The sequence below is a fragment of the Candoia aspera genome, chromosome 3 (genome assembly GCF_035149785.1).
Source record: "Candoia aspera isolate rCanAsp1 chromosome 3, rCanAsp1.hap2, whole genome shotgun sequence".
NCBI classification, from domain to species: Eukaryota; Metazoa; Chordata; class Lepidosauria; order Squamata; family Boidae; genus Candoia; species Candoia aspera.
This window is the reverse complement of record NC_086155.1, coordinates 146,286,010-146,305,772: the sequence shown is the minus strand read 5'-3', so window position 1 is coordinate 146,305,772 and position 19,763 is coordinate 146,286,010. Positions and strand designations below refer to the sequence as shown.

Genomic DNA, 19,763 nt, shown 5'->3' with positions numbered 1-19,763 from the left:
ATTCAGTAAACAAATAACCTGAATCCTGTGTGGTAGCAGAGAAAATTCTCCCTGCTGATTGGGAACTTTGGGTAGTATAGCCCCAACACAGGGTTGGAGAAGGGCTGGAGAAGACTGCAGCATGGCATCACATTAGCTAGAAGACTCACAGTGCAAGAAATCCAATCCATCAGTTGTCCTCCATTTACTTTGCAAAAGCCACTTCCAGTCCATAAAATCAATTTCAAATAAAGTGATTTGAAGTTTCTTGCCTATGGTGATTGTCGGGACATCTCAGTAAGTGCATGAAAAATTGATTGTGTATGTGGTTTGGAACCCAATTAAACGATAACTTGAGTTAAGTTTAATTGAACTGGGAAGACCTGCTTTGTCCAAAACTATTAGTGATTATTTTTTAAGTTTAGGATGAAATTAAAAGTACTTTAATTCTGGTCTTTTTCTGGTCCAGATAAAGCTAAAGATTCTCACTTTTCAAGGAAAGACTGAATTCCTTTTGAATATCAAACTGGTCTTATATGAGAATATTAGATATATAGAAAAATACACATTGGTTCAGCTAACTTCAGATATCTGTTTTTATTTTAATTATTTGTTTTTTTTTTCAGCAAATGAAAGCAATTGAAAGATATATGAGAAAGCTTGAGTTCCATATCAGTAAGGTAATTAACTTCCTTTCATTCTGTTTCCCACTTCATTCTTATCAAAAGCCAGTCCAGCAATATCTGGTAGTCCAGAGAGACCATCTCACAGAGCAATTCTTTAGATAAATTTAGCTTAAGGCTTGCAACTGAGCATAAGACTCAAGTGTAGCCTGTAAGGGAATTTGCCATGTCCTTCAAGTTGTTCTCACTCATAGCAAGTCTGGGTCAAATCTGGAACAAGAGGAAATGAGATGAGATAACAAAATCGATGTACTACTAATATGCTTGCCTTTCCCTGCCTGGGGGACAAGCTCATCTCTAGATAGAACATTTCTTTTTGTCTTCAATTAAGCGCTTAAGAAAAATTCATCCAATTCTATTATCAGAAAGTTTGTAATACTTTATCAGTAATCACCCCCTATTAATAATTCATTATCTCCCTATCTGTATATTTGCATAATACATATTTGTGCGTGCATGGATTCAACAGGCACATTCAGAGATTAGTTACTCCTTTTTCATTTGTACAATAAAATATCTTATACCAGTAAGTACAACAAAGGACCTTATTCAGTCATGCTGAGTGCCTATTGCTGAAGGCCATGTTTTGGGACAAGAGTCTCTACAGCTGCCATTTGTATTTTGAAAATGTTGCATGCGGCTGAAATGAAGTTAGCTGTAAGACTGGCACATATCAGTAGCTGACCTGCACTAAGATTATGTTCCCCTTTTCCTACAGTAGATGATGGCAAACAGTATAGTGTTACCTTGTGATTTTTTAGTTCAACCTTCTGTTATGGGACATTCAGAACATAACCCTCCTAATTATTTTCATGTTCAGAAATCAAACATTCATCAGGATAATAAATCCAAAATAACATGTTCCCTGCTGGCAAGCTCATGCAGCGGGTACTTTGTGTTCGAATCCCTCCCACTCAGAACAAAGTGATTTCAGTGTTTTACAGAAGACTGAATTGCTACAGAGCTAAATCCACATCCAAATTGCTCAGTATGTTAGCTTGTTGTTCAGTAACCCATGGTGACAAATATGGAGAACTTTATGTGAAGCAAGGCTTTTATAAGAACAAAACATGAGCAACTGTAATTGAAAACATTTCAAGAAAAGTTGCACAACTTTGATCACAGTGACAAGCAATGCATGTTAGCCTGCCAGTGAAAGCTGGGTCCTGAATTTAAGTTTTGAAAGGGAAGGAAAGGAAGGAAATGTGGTCATGACAGTTTTGCAGCGTCACAGATGGGTTTGTGGTAGATCTGCTCAAGCTGACAAGGAAAAAAGGGTTGTACCACACACACTTGTTAACAGAAATAATTAACAAGTGACAATCTTCATAGTCATTCTTTAGAATGAAAACAGGTATTCTGACCTTCAGATGCCATACTAGACCAACGTATAATAGTTTTAGTGGCTATAAAGGGTTATATATAGGCATCTGTGTCTGTAGGAATCTACTTCTAATTTTTCAATAAATATATCTTCCTACTTGATCTGGATTGTTTCAGGATACCACATCTGGGCTATAAAAATCCAAATGACCAATGCACAGCACCAGAGAGTTAGTGTTTCTATATTGAGAAGTCTAGATTTTTGCAGCCCACATTTGATAACTGTAAGGCTGATCATCTTATGAACTGAAGAGCCTTTTTCATAAATGGAAAGCATTAGCATCTCGTGTAGTAGAAATTCCTTGCTGGAATAGGAAGTATTTCCCATCTTTCCCCTGTGGACCCCTGCATTATCATGCATGCTATTTTAAAGGGTCTTCCATCTCTTCGAGTAATTTTTCAACAGAAACAGAGAAGGAAGAATCACAAAGTCATCTCCTTGCTCATTCTCCAGTTCTGACTCTAACAAGAGTATTCCTCCAGTCTTTCATCAATGTTTTCCTTCATACAGGTGTTTTATATGTTTTATAGGCTCTGTTTGTCTTATTCTGTATTTGTATCATATTGCTTATTAGATAGGTAGGAAGGCAGGCAGGCATCATTCATTCGTTTGTTTGTTTGTTTGTTTATTACATTTCCATCTCACCAGATCAAATACAAATCTCATCTAATCTTTTATTCCTCCCATTTAACTCCTGGGTAAAATCTGAGCTGCTGGTTCTTAAAGTCCTAAATGATATAGGACCAAATCTTGCATGCATGTTAAACTAGTAGCTATAAAAAGCAATGCAGCATTTTTGGGCAAAGGCATGCTTCTTTTGGAATTCTCACCAGAGCAATGACAAAAAGGGGCTTAGCTTTAAAATCTTCTGTGAATGGTGGTGGCATTCATTTTTATTGCATATTGTGCTGCTGGTTTTATGATATAACTGCTGTGTTAATTGTGCATTTCAGTGTTAATTTGAGCTATCAGATAGACTCGGTTATGATTTAATGGTTAGGTTGCCTGAAGAAGACTAATTTTTATTGTGGTGGAAAAACAAGTTAAAAATATTTTTTTTAAGTGGGACTGTGCAAAGCATTGGAAGGAGTGCTCTCTCTCTCTGTCTCTCCAAATTGTTAAGGCAACCCTGTTTCTGCAGGGTTCTCATGGCTGCTACAAAAGCTGCTCCTGTTCGTCCCTGCATGCTTTTGAAAGAGCCGCAAAACCCCCGCAAAAGATGTGGCTGCTTTAAATATTTAAAGAGATATGCTTTTTTTTTCTATTCCTGCATGTTATAACACTTTGCATTATAAATGTTGGTAACAGTTATTTTGAATGTAGTTGTTTTGGGGGGGGGGTTGCATCTTTTTTTGAGGTAAATGTCTTGCAGGTTTGATACGCAGTACAATTGTTTCAACAGTCCTTATAATTCTGTGTTGTAGATGAGGCCAGAATGACTGGCTGGGGAATTCTGGGAGTTGAAGTCCACACATCTTAAAATTGCCAAGATTGAGACACGCTGTTATAGATAATTGCCATTATGATGTATGTTATTATATACGGAACCAAATTCTTTTATTACTACAGTATTGAGCTGGTACTCATTTTCTGAGTGTGTTGTTTGGATCTGTCCAGCATGCAAAATCTGCTGATAAAGCTCTGGTGTTGTACCCGTGCAATGGTTCACATCTAGTTATGGTTTTTTGTTAGTGGAAATCATTCCCATGCATATTACAGAAACCACATATTTCTTACCCACTGCATACCTTTGTGCTGTATCCTACAATGTTTCAGAAGGTCTTCTAATCATTAGAAAAGCAGACTATTGAAAAAGTTAGAGTACAATGGGTAGGGGAATTAGTAAAAATCAAGCCCCAGCTTCATGTGAGTGGAAGTGTTTTCCATTTATGCCCAAGTGCCGTTGTACGTAATGTACTATAAGAAGAGACAGTTGTGTTATTTTGTCTATATTGTACCTACGTAGAAGGAAAAAGAGGATTGTTTAAGATGATAAGCTATTTAAATGGTAGAACAATTCTATGTGTAGTTCTTGGGACTACAATTCTTTTTATTTCTCGTCTGCATAGTGGGTCTGTGTTCTGAATAAACATGCGTAGAATTAATCTGCAACAATTTGTCTAGTAGGAATAAAATATTTGGGCTTTCGTTTCTGGTTTTTGCTGAGTACTGTGAAGGAGACCTTATATGGGGAAGAATGTAATATTATTCTCCTTTTCTTCTTAAGTAGACTCTTTTGTATACAGGTAGTCCTCGCTTAATGACCACAATCGGGACCAGAATTTAGGTTGCTAAGTGATGCAATCATTAAGCGAATCCAGACCCAATTTTACAACCATTTTTGCAGCGGTCATTAAGTGAATCACATGGTTGTTAAACAAACCGCATGGTTGTTAAGTGAATCATGCGGTTCCCTATTGATTTTGTTTCTCGGAAGCTGGCTGGGAAGGTCAAAAATGGCAGTCACGTGACCACAGGATGCTGCAACCATCAGTTGCCAAGTGCCCGAAGCACAATCACAAGTAGTTTTTTTCAGTGCCATTTTAACTCCAGACAGTCACTAAATGAATGGTCATTAAGTGAGGACTGCCTGCGCTACAGTAGCATGTTGCTGCTCTCTTTTTCTTATTCTGAGAATTAATTAAATTATTAGAGTAGTAAACCAATGTAAATTATTAAGAGCAGCTATTATTATTAGTTTTGAAAGAGCTTAATGAAAAAAAAAGGTTTGCATAAAATTCAAATGGTTGACCATAATTGTTAGTTAAAAGCTTGAGAAGCTGAAGTATTAATTTTTGAAAAATAGTTGTTGTGATATAAGAAAAGATTGGTGTCATTTCCACAGATAATTATTTTCAGTACAAAGACAGCATCAGCACTGAAATTGTTTACAAACTAGTCTCTCTATATCTTATCATATTCTCACCTGGATAATTCAAATGCCTTTTGATTGGTTTGTTTGTTGGTTTTTCAAAATCTCAGTTTTGCTGTTTTTCTTCCTATCAGGTAGATGAACTCTTTGAAGGCTATTGTATCCAAAGACGGCTTCGTGATGGTGCCAGCAAAATGAAGCAAGCATATGGGTTGTCACCTGCTAGCAAGGCAGCTCGAGAGAGTTTATCAGAAATCAACAAAAGCTATAAAGAATATACAGAGGTATAAAATGGTCTACATTTTATCTAGACTTCCTAGATTGAAATTTTACAATTACTGTAATAGGAAGATTGAGTTGTGGAAAAAATAGATTATTGATTTTTTATTAAAATACAGAATTAGTTTCCAGTGATAATAGTTATTACATTTATGCAGCATTGTGTATTCTGCCAGGGTATGGTAAAAATGGTAGCTTGTTTAGCACTTGGGATTTGATTCCAAACAAATGCTTCAGAGCAAGCTGGAGCAAGATTATAGTAGACATTTGGAACTCTTTAAAGCAACTGTATCTTTTTCCAGGATAATGTATCTGCTCTTTGCAGGTGCTGCACAATCCCAGAAATGCACAATCCCAGGAAAAGACACCATGGTTTTAAAAAGCTGTAGGCAGATGCATTATTTTAGAATCAAATCTGAAACACTGCATTGCTGTAAGTAGTTTGCAATGCAGAGGTCCCCTTTCAATATACAGAATTTCAGGAGATTTGAATAACTTCCAGTGGAATATTAACATTGCTGCAGATATTAGAACTTATTTGCTTTTTCACCAAGCATGACTATTTTAATCGTTTTAATTCAAACCAGTTTCTTAGAAATGCTGGTATAGAATTTGATCAAATATACATCTAAGAATACAGTCTTCCTTAATGAAGTAAATGTCTTATAATACGTGATAGGAATATAATAATTTATATTACAACTTATATTATAGATTTCCAAAATGGGTAGCATTTTGATATGAAAATTAATGTAAATGCTAATTACTGTGTATGAAAAATACATGTGTGTGTATTTCATTGGGTATCTTTACAGCTGAAAACTAGAATTCACCATAGTTTTCTAGATGTCCCGCTAAAATATCTGAACCCTATGGGGAAAAAAATGATTGCTGTATGACTTGTTTCAACAAAACCTCCTGATCTTGAAGAAACTATTGGATTTGGTTCTGGATAACAAGGAAGGCATAATTTCCAAGGGCACATTCACATACACTGATTCCCCACTCCACCCCAGTCCAGACTATTATTGTAAACTCAATTCAGGCCTACTTCAGAAATCACTACATTACAGTTAGTTGTAATGAAAACAGTTCAGTGTATTTTTAAGGTACCTTTATATAGTTCATTTAGGATGGTTGATCTGATCCTAGTCTTCTGTTTTCCTAAATAGAGCATGTGTGCCATTGAAGGAGAACTCGAAAATTTAATGGGGGAGTTCTGCATCAAGATGAAAGGTAATTGTCTTGCCTCTCATACCCTTTTCTACACAAACATCTCAGCAAGAGCTCTCTGTGTGTGGTTTCTGAAAGCACCAAGAGGACAATCCCATTTAGATAAGAGGTTTGTTTTCTTTCACTCTCCTCTTGGGATATAAAGTTTTCCAAATATCTCTGCCTTGCTTCCAAAGCAATCAAAATACATTATGTTCATTGAAATAGCAAGCATTTACAGCAAATTTTCTGAAGATTTTCGTCTTTCTTAGAAGGATGTAGGGCAATTAAATTTAATCAAAAATACCTTTTTAGACCAAAACCAAATTATATACGAAAGATGCATATTTTTTTGCATACATTTTATTATGTCCTAATAGGATTAAAAAAGGAAACTCTCATTGCTAGGGATTCTAAATGTTGTTTAGATGTTATCCGATACATGAGATCAATATTGGACTAATTAAAAAGATAAAGCTTATCTCTGGAATATATATAAAAACTGCATTAAGGTAGGTATGTATTAAAGATATCCATATTTCTGTCCCAATGTATGTGTTTGAATGGAGCAGAAAAATCTTTAGTAGACAATATTGTCTCTTTTGAGAACACTTGTAAATTTATAATTAAGCATTCTTTCTTCTTTTCTTGCAAGTTACTTGAATTCATATATACACTGAATTTCATACATCAACAGAGAAGTCAGAAAATTGTTGACTTGGAGTGTCCTGTGACACCCATGTATATCTGTTGGTGTTCTGGAGGTTCCTTTTTTCAAGCTTTGGCTATTGTTTTTCTTTCCTTTTCTTTTTTATGTGTGTGGGGAGGTAAAATGGCATACCACCACAAAAATAGAAAAGGGCATTTTCTTCCTTGGAGACATCATTTCCTTCCTTTTTTTAATAGTAATTTTATTAAAAATTACAGTTGCAACAATAAAAACTAATGCAAACTAAAAAAAAAAGAAAAAATAGAAGGTGGAGAAAATAAAAAAATAGAAAAGAAAGAAAAAAATAATATAGTAAAGAAACATACTTTTAATAGACTCCCCCAAAAGCATTTGACTGAAGTTAAAGAGCAGTTGTAGTTACTGTAGATTACAAATAATTACTTTAAAAAACTAAATCATTAAAAAAAATTGATCAACACAGTTTATGGGGGACTGCTGCCACCTAGAGATAAAAAAAAAAGTGTGTTCCAATGTCAGTAGGATTTCCTTTCTGCTCCATACAGCTAAGCCACAGTCCCTTCACTGCAGTTATGCAGTTAGACTCTAGATTAGCAATGTTAAAAGTACACCTTTTATTTGAGCTGTGTGTGCACACACACAAACACTTATTTAAGTGACCTTTGTGAAACCACTAATATCTTTTTTTTTACCTGCCCACCCCCACCCAATCCAGTCAAAATCCATTCCATGTTTTTGATATTTATCTTTTTTCAAAAATATACTCTGGAATGTCATTTTAAATTTTATATTAACTTAAATTTCAGCATTGTTATGACTTCAAGAATAAAATAGTATTTGTTTCTCTTGTCCTGACACTAACAACTTACTTATCTTCAGAAAGTAGAAGAACAGGAATTAGATAACTACAGGTCAGTCAGTTTGACACTGATAATGGGATTTAAATGGTTGGTTTGTGAGCATTTAGAAAAGAATGTGTTGCTTAGTAGGAGCCAACTTGCCTTATGAAGTAATCTCCAACCACCTGGTTTCCTTTTTTTTTTTTTGATAGAGGGATCAATTTAGTTGAAAACAAGAATACAACTGACATAGTGTACCTTGATTTTAGTACATTATTCAGTGAAGAGATTCTAGGAAAAAATATGGCAAAGTGTGGGTGTGTATGCTATATTACGTGGATACAGAGGTGGTTGAACAATTGTAGCCAGTGGATGTATGTCAGTGGCTCTTCATCAGACTGGAGAAAGTGTCAAGTGGTGTTTTGCAGGACTTGGTTCTGGGCCCAGAGCTGTACAACACATATATAAATGACTTAGATGAGAATTACGGTATATTTAGAAAATATGATTATCAGATTTGCAGATGACATAAAGATGAGAGGTAGCAAACACCTCAGAGAACTATATTAAGTTTCAGGAGGATCTTGACAAGCTGGAACAATCGACAGAAACCAACAGGATGTATTTCAACAGGGACAAATGCAGAGTAGGAAAAATCAAGGTCATGAATATAGGATGGATGTGAGCCATATTGGGCAGTATTACGTGTGAAAAGAATCTGGGTATCTTGGTGGATAGTCAGATGAACTTGAGCCAACAATATGATGCAGCTGAAAAGAAAAGTCAAATGCAGTCCAAGGCTGCAACAATAGATGCATAGTGTTAAGGTCAAGAGAAGTCATGATTCATCTATTCTGCATTGTCAAATTGCAGCTAGAATATTCGATCCAGTTCAGAACACCACAGTTTAGAAGGACATTGACAAACTGAAGCATATACAAAGGAAAGCAACTATACTGATAAGGAGCTAGGAAAGAAAAATCTATGAGGAATGGTCAGAGTATGTTGGGGCGGGTATGTTGATCTTGGGAAGCTGAGCCAATTAACTGTAGAATCACTTTTTGCTTCAGAGGAAACACTGTGAAAATAGTTTGTAACTCTGGAGTTGCAAGCAAATTGTTTTCCATTGGTGAGAACTCTCAACTCCTCTTCTTCCCAACTCTTGAGGTTCCTCCTCTTCTCTGCAGAGTCCCCCTCCCCACCATGTTTGTATGAGGATTTTACACGGAGAGTTCTAGGACTTTCAGAATAATTAAATACATCTTTAAAAGTAAGCAGTAAAGAAAGGTCAATTATTAATTGGATTTAATGTGTAGTTTTAAAAAAGAAGGTTCTCCTTCTGCTCACTTTAGATCTACATAAGGTTTTCTATTTCTAGGAACAGAGTTTCCCAAAAGTTGACATGAGAAAAAGATAATGGGAATGAGATGACTTCCAAAGAGAAGTGACTGCTAATTGTACTCCTTATTTGAACACGTTTGAGATGAAGACAGAATTTAGTTTCTTTATATGACTTAGAAAGCTACATTTTTAAGGGATTTGTGATTTTCTAAGACATTAACACTCAAATTCTGCCAAAGTGGAAAATAAATTGGGCATTCAGAATTCAAAAACATATCTGCTGATCATCTAACAATGTTCTCACGCAGTACATTAACCCTTGTAATAGAAAACAATCAGGTTTCAGTCATTACCATTCTCAGTCCTTCAGAGAAAGTGGATGGGGCAACCTGAATCATTTCCATTAATGAGAGGAGAATAAAATGGGCTCTGAGAGTTGCTCTCTTAGTGTCAGAAGTGCTCTGGCAACATTGTAGGGTGTTAATGTTCAGGCTGCAAGTCACTGACATAAAAGGAGACAACACAAACATTTCATCTGAAACAGTTCTCAAATGTTGTTGGCATCTAGGTCTGGCTGGCTTTGCTCGACTTTGCCCTGGAGACCAGTATGAGGTAAGTAACTTTGTAAATGTCATTTTCCATCATGCATTTCTTACTGTTCTCATGTCCTGTACAGCAAGAAAGGTCCCACTATTCTCTGTTTATGGATGAATGCACTCTGAGCAGTTCCCACATAAAGACTATGAGATTGGTCCCAGAGAGCTGATTGATGCCTCGCAAGATAACAACAGATCTTTCTTTAGCTTTGTCTTGAAAGCATGACAGCATGTCTCTAAATATTTTATTCTTGGCATGAGTTTTTTTTTCCTCTTGTGGCTCCCAAATCTAACTAGGACAGGCTGAGTAGAGCAGATCAATTAGAATGATTCAAGTCAGCTCCCCATTTTCCCCCCAAAGACAGATATGTTATTTTAAAACAAAGTCATGTCTCTAGTCTGAATACAACATGTGATTCATGTTGTAATGCTTTATGTTTCACAACTTCATATAGCTTTCTCTTCTTTGTGATGTTCTAGAGTGATGTACTAAGAATTCTATCCAGCATTATTTTACAAAGGAGTCAAACAAGTAAACTACCAGCTTCTGTAATGCATTGAAGCAAATCCATTAGTTTTATTGGGATCTTTAACCTGCTCACTGTGGTGGGTGCAGAATGGTAGAATGCGAGCAAAGTATGTATGAATATGGTCAATGAAATCACATTTCGTTTTCACAGATTTTCATGAGGTATGGCCGTCAAAGATGGAAACTAAAAGGCAAAATAGAAGTCAACGATAAGCAAAGCTGGGATGGAGAAGAAATGATCTTCTTCCCCCTTATTGTTGGGCTGATCTCCATTAAGGTACTGATGTATTGTTTACTTACTAAATACATTGCCTACCTTTCTGTTTACAATAGTTAAAACAAAATACAATATAAAAGATGACCTCAAAATCTGTGGAGTTAAAATCAATTAACAATTAAAAGCTTGACAAAAGAAATGCATTTTTGGTTTCCCTAAATAGAACTGTAATGTAACTGTAATATTGATGTATAGAGGATAAGCAATGTCATTCTGGTTTCCTTTAATTCACTCAATGTATTGGCAATTCTTTGTGTGCATCCATATATTTTACTGCGAAATTCTATTGCACAAAAAACAGTCAGGGAAGGGCACTAGCTTCATTTATGTGGACCAGTTTACTGTAGTTTTTAGGAGATTACTTGCATGTGGGAATTTGCTTTTATATATTAAAAAGCACAATTAGAAGTTTCATATATCATTTCGAAGATTGTGCTTTTCAGTTGAACATTCAAATGAATTATTAAATGTTGAAGAATCAAGTAATATAATGATATATGCTGTCTTATCAAGTAAGCCCTTTCAATTGAATGAATGAGCACAAAATTCTTTCCATATTTTTTTTAAATGATACTTTCAGTGCTTGTTTATTTTGAATAAAAAAGAGGTTTATACTTTTTTTAAACTATTTTATTTTATTAATTAACAGAAGAAAAAGTTGCTTGTGTATTAACAATATAATGGAACATCAACATTAATAATCAAATAATAGGTTTATGAATTTCTGTTCAGTGACAACTAAAAGAACAATGAATCTAGTAGTGCCATAAAAGATTAAGGCTTTTATTTGCCAACTGCATCGGCTGCATGTTCTGAGAGAAAAGTACTCTGTATATGCTATTGCTCTGGGAAAATAAGTCAGGGAGGGGTAGTGAAAGACAAGGTCAGAAATGCTGAGATTGTTTTGGAAATGGTAGCCATTAATACAATAATTAATGTCAGATTTGTGACCATTTATTATTATTTTTTGTATAAAGACCAACCACTTTGTCCAGTTCTTACCTATGCCTTGGTCTTACATACTAAGTTTTCCCACCCATTCTTACTTCCTCATTCATTGATCCTTCCCACAAATCATTTATTATTAGCTTCTGTGTCTCTGAACTGTGTAAATAATACATCATTAGTAATATATTGCAACAAAAACTAAGCTAAATGAATAAGTGGTTTGCAGCTTTCTGTTTTATGACAAAATAAAATACCATCCATGGAAGTGTGAAGTCCTGTGTAAATCTGAAGCATCTTAGTATCTTTGTGATTCTCACATAATTATACCCAACAATAGCATTCAAGTCCCAGTATTTCTTACTTTTCTAAACAAACAAACAGTGTGGTCTTAGAAGGATTAGTACACAAAAAAAAATATTTGACATCTGGAGATGCTACTGAAATAATGAGCTGTTAATTGAAAGTTATTTTGTTCCTAATTATTGACACTAATTCATTCTGAAGGTCACAGAAGTTAAAGGTCTTGCTACTCATATTTTGGTTGGAAGTGTTACTTGTGAAACAAAAGACTTGTTTGCTGCTCAGCCTCAAGTGGTCGCTGTGGATATCAATGACCTCGGCACAATAAAGCTGAATCTGGAAATCACTTGGCAGTAAGTAAAGCTGGCTTTGTGGAGAGTCAACATCATTTCAAATCAAGTGTTGTTCCAATAACAGCAACAGAAAATAAAATTATGGGATGTACTTCTACTGAGCTGGCGTATCAGTGTGATAAAGTGCTATATGGTACTGTAGGTTTGACTTTTGAGATGGCACCCACAGATGGTATGCACCCTTCTGTTGTGTATATTAAATAAAATGTGAAATGGAAATACAGACAGTTCTTTTCCTGTATTTAATCTCAGTGGGTAATAAATAGGAGCTGCTAAACAACTGTGATATACATTTACTTCATCATAACAGTGCTTCTATATGAGAGCATTAAAGCACTTAATAACAACTTAGAAGTTGTTCTCCATGTATTTTTAGAGGTTACCAGGCGTACGGAGGCTCCCAATATGTACACTAGTAAGTTGGGGGTGATCAGTTATCATGAAAATGATGTTTCTCTGTCATTTTTAATTACTACTGTAATCTATTCTTTGTCCTTGTATAGTATTAACCAATAGAGTTTAGTTATATACAAGAATGCTATTTTGTGAATCTGCTTTTAGAATGTACAGAACTTCACTAGAAAGAGGCTGAAAAGTGAAAAGAAAACACTTCTTGTAATTCAGTATAAAAACAGTTTAATGACAATTCAGTCTAATAACAGATTTATACTTTTGCAGCCCATTTGATGTTGAGGACATTACCCCATCAACAGGCAACGCAAACAAAGTATCGGCTCTTCAAAGAAGGATGTCCATTTATAGCCAAGGCACCCCAGAAACACCAACTTTCAAGGAACATTCATTTTTTGTAAGTGAAATATTCCCCAGTAATAGTGAAAACCATCAGTGATTAATTAGCATAGTTTGCTCAATTTTGTTTAAATTGAGAAAGAGGGGCAAAGGAAAAAGGGAGAATTGGCAAAGATTACCTCTTCTATCTCTAGCCTATCCCTTGCTCTAGTGGGAAACCTTTTGTCAATAAAAGCAGCTTTCCATATGTCACATGGTTGGTCTGGATCTCACCCACTTCTTCTTTTAGGAAAGATTTGAAATTTCCTTCTTATGGATAAAGGATCACTTAGGTGTGAGATGCTTCCATAAAAACACCTTTAGCATGTGCTTTGGTTTTTAAGAATTCCAATAAAGCTTCTTATCAGTCTATACTTTGTACACTTACAGTATGTTTAAAAGATGATTTAGTCAACTAATTGCCCTGGTTTTTTTTGCCCTAACACTTGAAGAAATGGCGACATCCTCTACAAGACAGGCTCCACTCTGCCATTTTAGAGACTCTGCAGGACACTTTCTTTGACAAGCTGCGTCGCAGTCGCTCATTTAGTGATCTGCCATCTCTCAGGCTGAGGTCTAGAACAGGGCTAGAACGATATGTGAGTCCAGATGGTGTGATAAATGATCTTACTGCCTTTCTCAAACTGTTCCTCTGTTTTTATGCATGTCCTAAATCGGATACTTCTTTTTAAGATCTGTCTTGTTTGCTGACTGTGTATTGAGCAAATAACTATAGGCTCAAGTTGCCTATATACTCAGATAAAATGCTGATTGGCTTTAGTTTTGCAATTTCTTTTTGGACAAAAGGCCAAGAAAGAAAACACATATTACTTGAAATGTTTTATATAAACAGTGGCACATAGGCTGATATTTTTCTATCCAGGACAGAACGAAGTTTCATCAAGAACCAATTCGGGTGAAAGACAGGAGACTGAGAAAATAAATTAGATGCAGTCTAAAGTGAACAATTCACATTTTATCCCCATTAATTTCAGACTGCAATATTGAAGACTGCTTAATTCTCTTTTGGAAATTATGTTTAAACATTTCAAACTGTTTCTTATCATTGTTGAAAAAAAATACAAGATAATTCTCAGTGTACAAATAATGCACTGTACAGGAATGCCAATAATGTAATGACATGTGATGTTCACTTGGTGTGCATTTTGTTCCTTTAGGCTATTTTCTCTACATAAAATCTGGTCAGCAAAATAAAAGACTCTATTTTGTTCATAAAGATAGTGAGTGTGAAATGCTCATAAAGCTTCATGATTGGTTTAGAACCTTTCTGTAGACATTCTGGATTACTTCTGATCCTTCTTATTTCCTGGCTTTAAATAGGTTTTTAGTATCTTCCTGTCACTTTAGAAAAGATAAATACAATAAGAGGTAAATACATTTATTTCATAATTCCAAATAGCATGGTTTCACAGAAGGTAACAAATTGTGTTCCTTTTTTAAAGTGCTTTTAAAGTGCTTAACATCAGCTTTGTTTAAAACTGGGTGAAAATTTTATCTTTAACTGTTTTTATTATATTTGCAGTCAAATTTACCAGATGATGTTTTTGAAAATGGAACAGCAGAAAATGAGAAAAGGCCACTATCTTTCAGTTTTAATGACATTACCAGTGGACATTGCACTACATCATACTGTTCAACAGACTCGTCTTCCACCATAGATAATTCCAATCCCGAAATTGTTGCCACAACCCCAGAACCCAGTGGGAAAAGGTTATCTGAACCTCACACTGTGCACAATATTCATTCAAGCTGTGAGGACTCCACATCTGAATCCAACAACTTGTCACAAGAGCATCATGAAAATATGACCACAAATCTAGATTCTGAAGTTTGCCAAAACTCTCTTCATTTAAGAAGCAACAGCATGTTCTTAGCAAATAGTGCTTCAGTGTCACTTCTTCAGGATACAGATGAGTTATCAGAAGTCAAACCTGTAGAACTGGATACCTTTGAAGGCAATATCACAAAGCAGCTGGTTAAGAGACTGACATCTGGAGAGGGGCCAATGACACCTGAAAAGTTTCGTTGTGAGGGCTCAATAAGTGGAGAATCTGAAGGCTATAAATCATGTGTAGATGGAAGTCTAGAAGAAGCATTTCAGGGGCTTCTATTAGCTCTTGAGCCTCATAAAGAACAGTTTAAAGAATTCCAGGATTTGGACCAAGGAATTACACATCTAGATGAGATCCTAAAAGTAAGTTCAGCTTCACATAAGAAATCTCATTCATTATGAGTAGAAGAATATTATGTAAAGCTCAGTAGTAAAACTAGTTGTTTAGATAGTAGCCTTCCTGATACCAAGCATCAATACATTCAGCATAAGAATGACCAACAAAGAAACCACAAAATGGAAAGGCCAACTCAAGTCTTTGTCTGTTAAAATAATCCAAGTAAGCTATTCCTGAATTATCCTTTTGGCTGTTAAATTCTACGGTATAGGTGTACTTTCCACACAACAAAACAAAAAGCCTGGGAAAATCGTTAGATAAGCTAAAATTAGAATATTGTGGAAACAGTGGCGCATTCTGCCCTCCTGTTCCAGTAATATGTAATGAGGCACTGTGAGGAGCAGATTCACCAGCTGAAATGTCAAAACCAGTCAAGTATGGGTTGTCAGGCTGAGTTGAACAGCAGCTTTCTTTCCCCTGTTTGATCTAGCTTGGCAGGTAGTTGGAAAAATGTAAACCTGGTAAGTTCAAGGCCATACCTATATAGTTTTCTTAATTGTAATATAAAAGTGATTTGCCATTATTTTCTACTGGAATGTTTTTCAAGTATCTGTCTACAGTTCTGTAATTTTCTGATGGCCTCTCATCTAAGTATTAACTAGTTCCAATCCTACTTACTACTTTGTTTGTTTTAAGATCAACCAAGGTTAATTATCCCACCTATAGAAGAAAAGCCCCTATATTTTGCATTTTCTAATAATCAGAGTTTGAACTTGACTTGAAAGAGATTTTACCTTTTCCATTCTGATACCTTTAAACTTTTTTGCTGGACAGTGTTTAATTTGATGTAACATGACTGACAGTTAAGCAATTTCATGTGCTGTTTTCACATCGCAAACCAGCAATATACAGAACTAAGTCATGGTTCCATGCCATAATAAATTGGCATGCCAAATGAAACCATGCCAAATTAAATTAGTGATGCCATTGAGGAAATACTTCCTACAGGGTAGAGTGCCACAGGGAGCATGATAAAGCATTAGTCATTGTCATACAGCCATTTTATTAAGGTATCTTATAAATTGAATCGTTTAAAGTAGTTATAGATGTCACTGGAGAAATATCTGAAGGTAATGAAGCTTGACATTTTTTTTTTACTTTGCACCTCTATAAGTTTAATTCATTTTTATAATCCACATCATTCAGTTTAATTGGAATGCATATTTGTTGTAATCAATGTACAGTAGTCAGTCAATGCCCTGTTGATGGTCAAGTCAGTGAATATTTTGGATACCATAATATTGCAATATTGCTACTTGGGTAGCTTCTGAACTTCATTTTTGGGCTAGTGTTACAGAAGCCTTTCAGTGCACACACTTTTTCCAGATCTATAATTGGCCACTTTGATGGAAATGCATTAGAACTGCATTGGATAAACATGGGTGAAAGTTGGACTCATGTAACACTAGCATTGGATTTCAGTTGAAATGTACTGATAACCACAGAATCTGACAGCTCTGATGAAGACCGTTAAATGTTACATTTACACTCTTCTACTTTACGTTGAAGTGTAAAGCTTTGTTTGTACAGGAAATGTAATTTTTAAATTACCCTTATTAAATAGTTTTTAAAACACTAAATAATTGGGTTTCTGATCTTCATTTTTTTCACCATATTTATGTGCAAAGCTAGTAAGTTTTGTTTTTTACTTATCTCACCCTTCTAAAGACAATTTTCTATGGATAGCTTACAACAATATTAAATCACAATTTTAAAATTTATTAAACTAAAACTGTAATTAAAATGCAATATATAAACAGTAAGAGCATAGACATCAGACATATAATAAAGCAATGAGCTTGATCAAACCTTTTGAAGCTTGAATATTTAAATTAAATTTTATTTTGTTTTAGACTCTGCCTGAGATGTCATTTTGACATGAGTCACAGAAGGCCCTAAGCCATGGTTTGTTTAATGAAGTGCACATATCCATGAACACTCACACAGACAAATAAACCACAACTGGTGAAAGTTGCACATTTTAAAACATACATACATACATACATACTTACATATGCTTAATTTGATCTGTAAGCCAATCCATCATGATTTTGGAAATAGATTTGTTTAACTGATAGTGATCAGATGCAAAATTAGCAAAGTTTTTTTCACTTAGTTGTATGAGTTCTTAAGTCTTCTGTTTAAAATGTGCTGTAAAATATATTAGATTAATGAGACATATAAAAGAGGGGCTTAAGATGGGAGCCTATCAGTTTCAGTCATAGGCATTGCTTGGATAAGGCCACATTTTCTTCTCAATTTAGGGCAAGGTAAGGATTAGTTAACACCAAGGACAGCAGTTCCCATGACATTGCGGGTAGGGATGTTAGTTTAACCCAGCCTTTCTAAACCTTTTGACCCTAGAGGAACCCTTGAAATATTTTTCAGGCCTTGGGGATCCCCTGCACATTCAGGCTCAAATATAGGCCAAAAGTTACAAAATTATTATTTCTGTTTCATAGGTAGGCCTGTATATATGCATTAACAGTGTACTTAAACTAAAAATAAAGGATGAAACTTCCCCCTTTAATGTGAAGTTGCCTGAATTTGAAATAATTTTGTAAATAAATCATGATCTCCCAGGGAGCCCCTAGTGACCTCTCACAGAACCCTAGGATTCCACAGGACCCTGTTTGAGAAACCTTAGTTTAACCTTATTTTACCTGCTATTTTATTTAATACATACAGGTAGTCCTTGGCTTATGTCCATTCGTTGAGCACTGTTCAAACTTGTGACGGCGCTGAACAAGGGGGACTTACGACCGGTCCTCAGAGTTCCATCCATTACAGTGTCCCCGCGGTCATGTGATAGCTATTTCCGACATTCCCTGCTGGCTTCCCACAAGCAAAGTCAATGGGGAAGAAGGCAAGAAGTTGGAAATTGCTGTCATGTGAGGTCCTTGCTTAACAAACCACATAGTCCTTGCTTAACAATGGCAACTAGGACTGCCAGAACTGCTGTTGCTAAGTGGCACAGTCACATGACATGGCGCTTTACAATTACATTGATTATTGATGGCAATTCCAGTTCCAACTGCCATTGTAACCCAAGGACTACCTGTAATTTATACCTCATTGGACTCAGTAGGCTCCAGGTGGGTTATGCAACACTGGGTCTGGTTAGAGTTTTATCTAACCCCACCACAGTAGTTGCATGAGCCAAGTAATCCCATTTTGGAATTTTCTCATCACACTTAATATGTACCTCCACTGACGCAGTGAGCATGTCAGGGAAGCAAAGCTATCATATACAGGCATACCTCATTTTGTTGCGCTTTGCTTTATTATGCTTCAAAGATACTGTGTTTTTTTACAGACTGAAGGTCTGTGGCAACCCTGCATCGAGCAAGTCTGTTGGTGCCATTTTTCTAACAGCATCTGCTCACTTTGTGTCTCTATGTCACATTTTGGTAATTCTTGAAATATTTCAAAATTTAATATTTCAAAATAATATTTTTCATTATTATTATATTGAAATTAGGCCATTTAATAACCCTACAATGACCTCTAAGTGTTCCAGTGATTTTTTGGCAATAAAGTGTTTTTAAATTAAGGTATGTACATTGTTTTTTAGGCATGATGCTATTGCACACTTAATAGACAACAGGATAATGTAAACATAACATTTATATGCACTGGGAAACCAAAAAATTTGTGTGACTCACTTTATTGCAATATTCGCTTTATTGAGGGGGTCTGGATCCGAACCTGTAATATCTCCAAGGTATGCCTGTACATTTTAAACGGGAGGTACTCAGTGCTTTCCCTGGGTAGGGCTTTTTCAGTAATTGAAATCTCAATTTATTCAGATCTGAGTTTTCTAATCTCATTGCAGCTGCATCTATCCTTTGCATAAATTTCCATAAGTTAGGTCCTCCTCCGTTAAACTTCTCAAAATGCATAAAAAGTGAAATCCTAAAATCTGGAAATTACAGTAAGTGATGGAAGAACAAGACCAAACAAACAAAAAATGCCAGCTGTAGCTACTCATTTGTGGATTTGAAAAGAAACTCCGACATCCAGTTTAACTGGGATATTCTTGAAGCAAAAACATTTTGAATGGCTAAACTGTTCCTTAAGTTTATATATTCTTCTGGTTTTGCTATTGCAGTGCAGACCAGTAGTAAGTCACAGCAGGTCATCCAGCTTAAGCCTGACAATTGAGAGTGCATTGGAAAGTTTTGATTTCCTCAACACTTCTGACTTTGAGGATGATGGTGGTGCTGATGAGCTTTGTGGTGGTGCTTGTGGTACAGACTCTGTGTTCTCAGATACTGAGATCGAGAAAAACAGGTAAGAATGTCAGTACTGTATGCTTCTCAGGTGTATTCCTTTCTGCCAAGAATAGTACATAGTGATCATTCAAGAAAGATGAAATTAAATATTATAGCCCCTGCTAGATTAGTGATTTTTTTACACAGTACTGAGAATGTTGTTAGCAGAAT

The 19,763-nt window shown here is 35.5% G+C and overlaps 1 protein-coding gene across 1 annotated transcript in view; it reads left to right on the top strand.

Moving 5' to 3' along the window:
* The window catches only part of RIPOR2 (RHO family interacting cell polarization regulator 2), a 77,338-nt gene that overhangs the window by 43,901 nt on the left and 13,674 nt on the right, over positions 1-19,763 (top strand). Inside the window, exons 6-15 of the mRNA XM_063298992.1 lie at positions 606-659; positions 5,053-5,202; positions 6,370-6,433; positions 9,846-9,889; positions 10,554-10,679; positions 12,132-12,280; positions 12,959-13,088; positions 13,522-13,668; positions 14,613-15,284; positions 19,430-19,611. Coding sequence (XP_063155062.1) covers positions 606-659; positions 5,053-5,202; positions 6,370-6,433; positions 9,846-9,889; positions 10,554-10,679; positions 12,132-12,280; positions 12,959-13,088; positions 13,522-13,668; positions 14,613-15,284; positions 19,430-19,611 — 1,718 coding nt within the window. The remainder of the gene's footprint in view (positions 1-605; positions 660-5,052; positions 5,203-6,369; positions 6,434-9,845; positions 9,890-10,553; positions 10,680-12,131; positions 12,281-12,958; positions 13,089-13,521; positions 13,669-14,612; positions 15,285-19,429; positions 19,612-19,763) is intronic.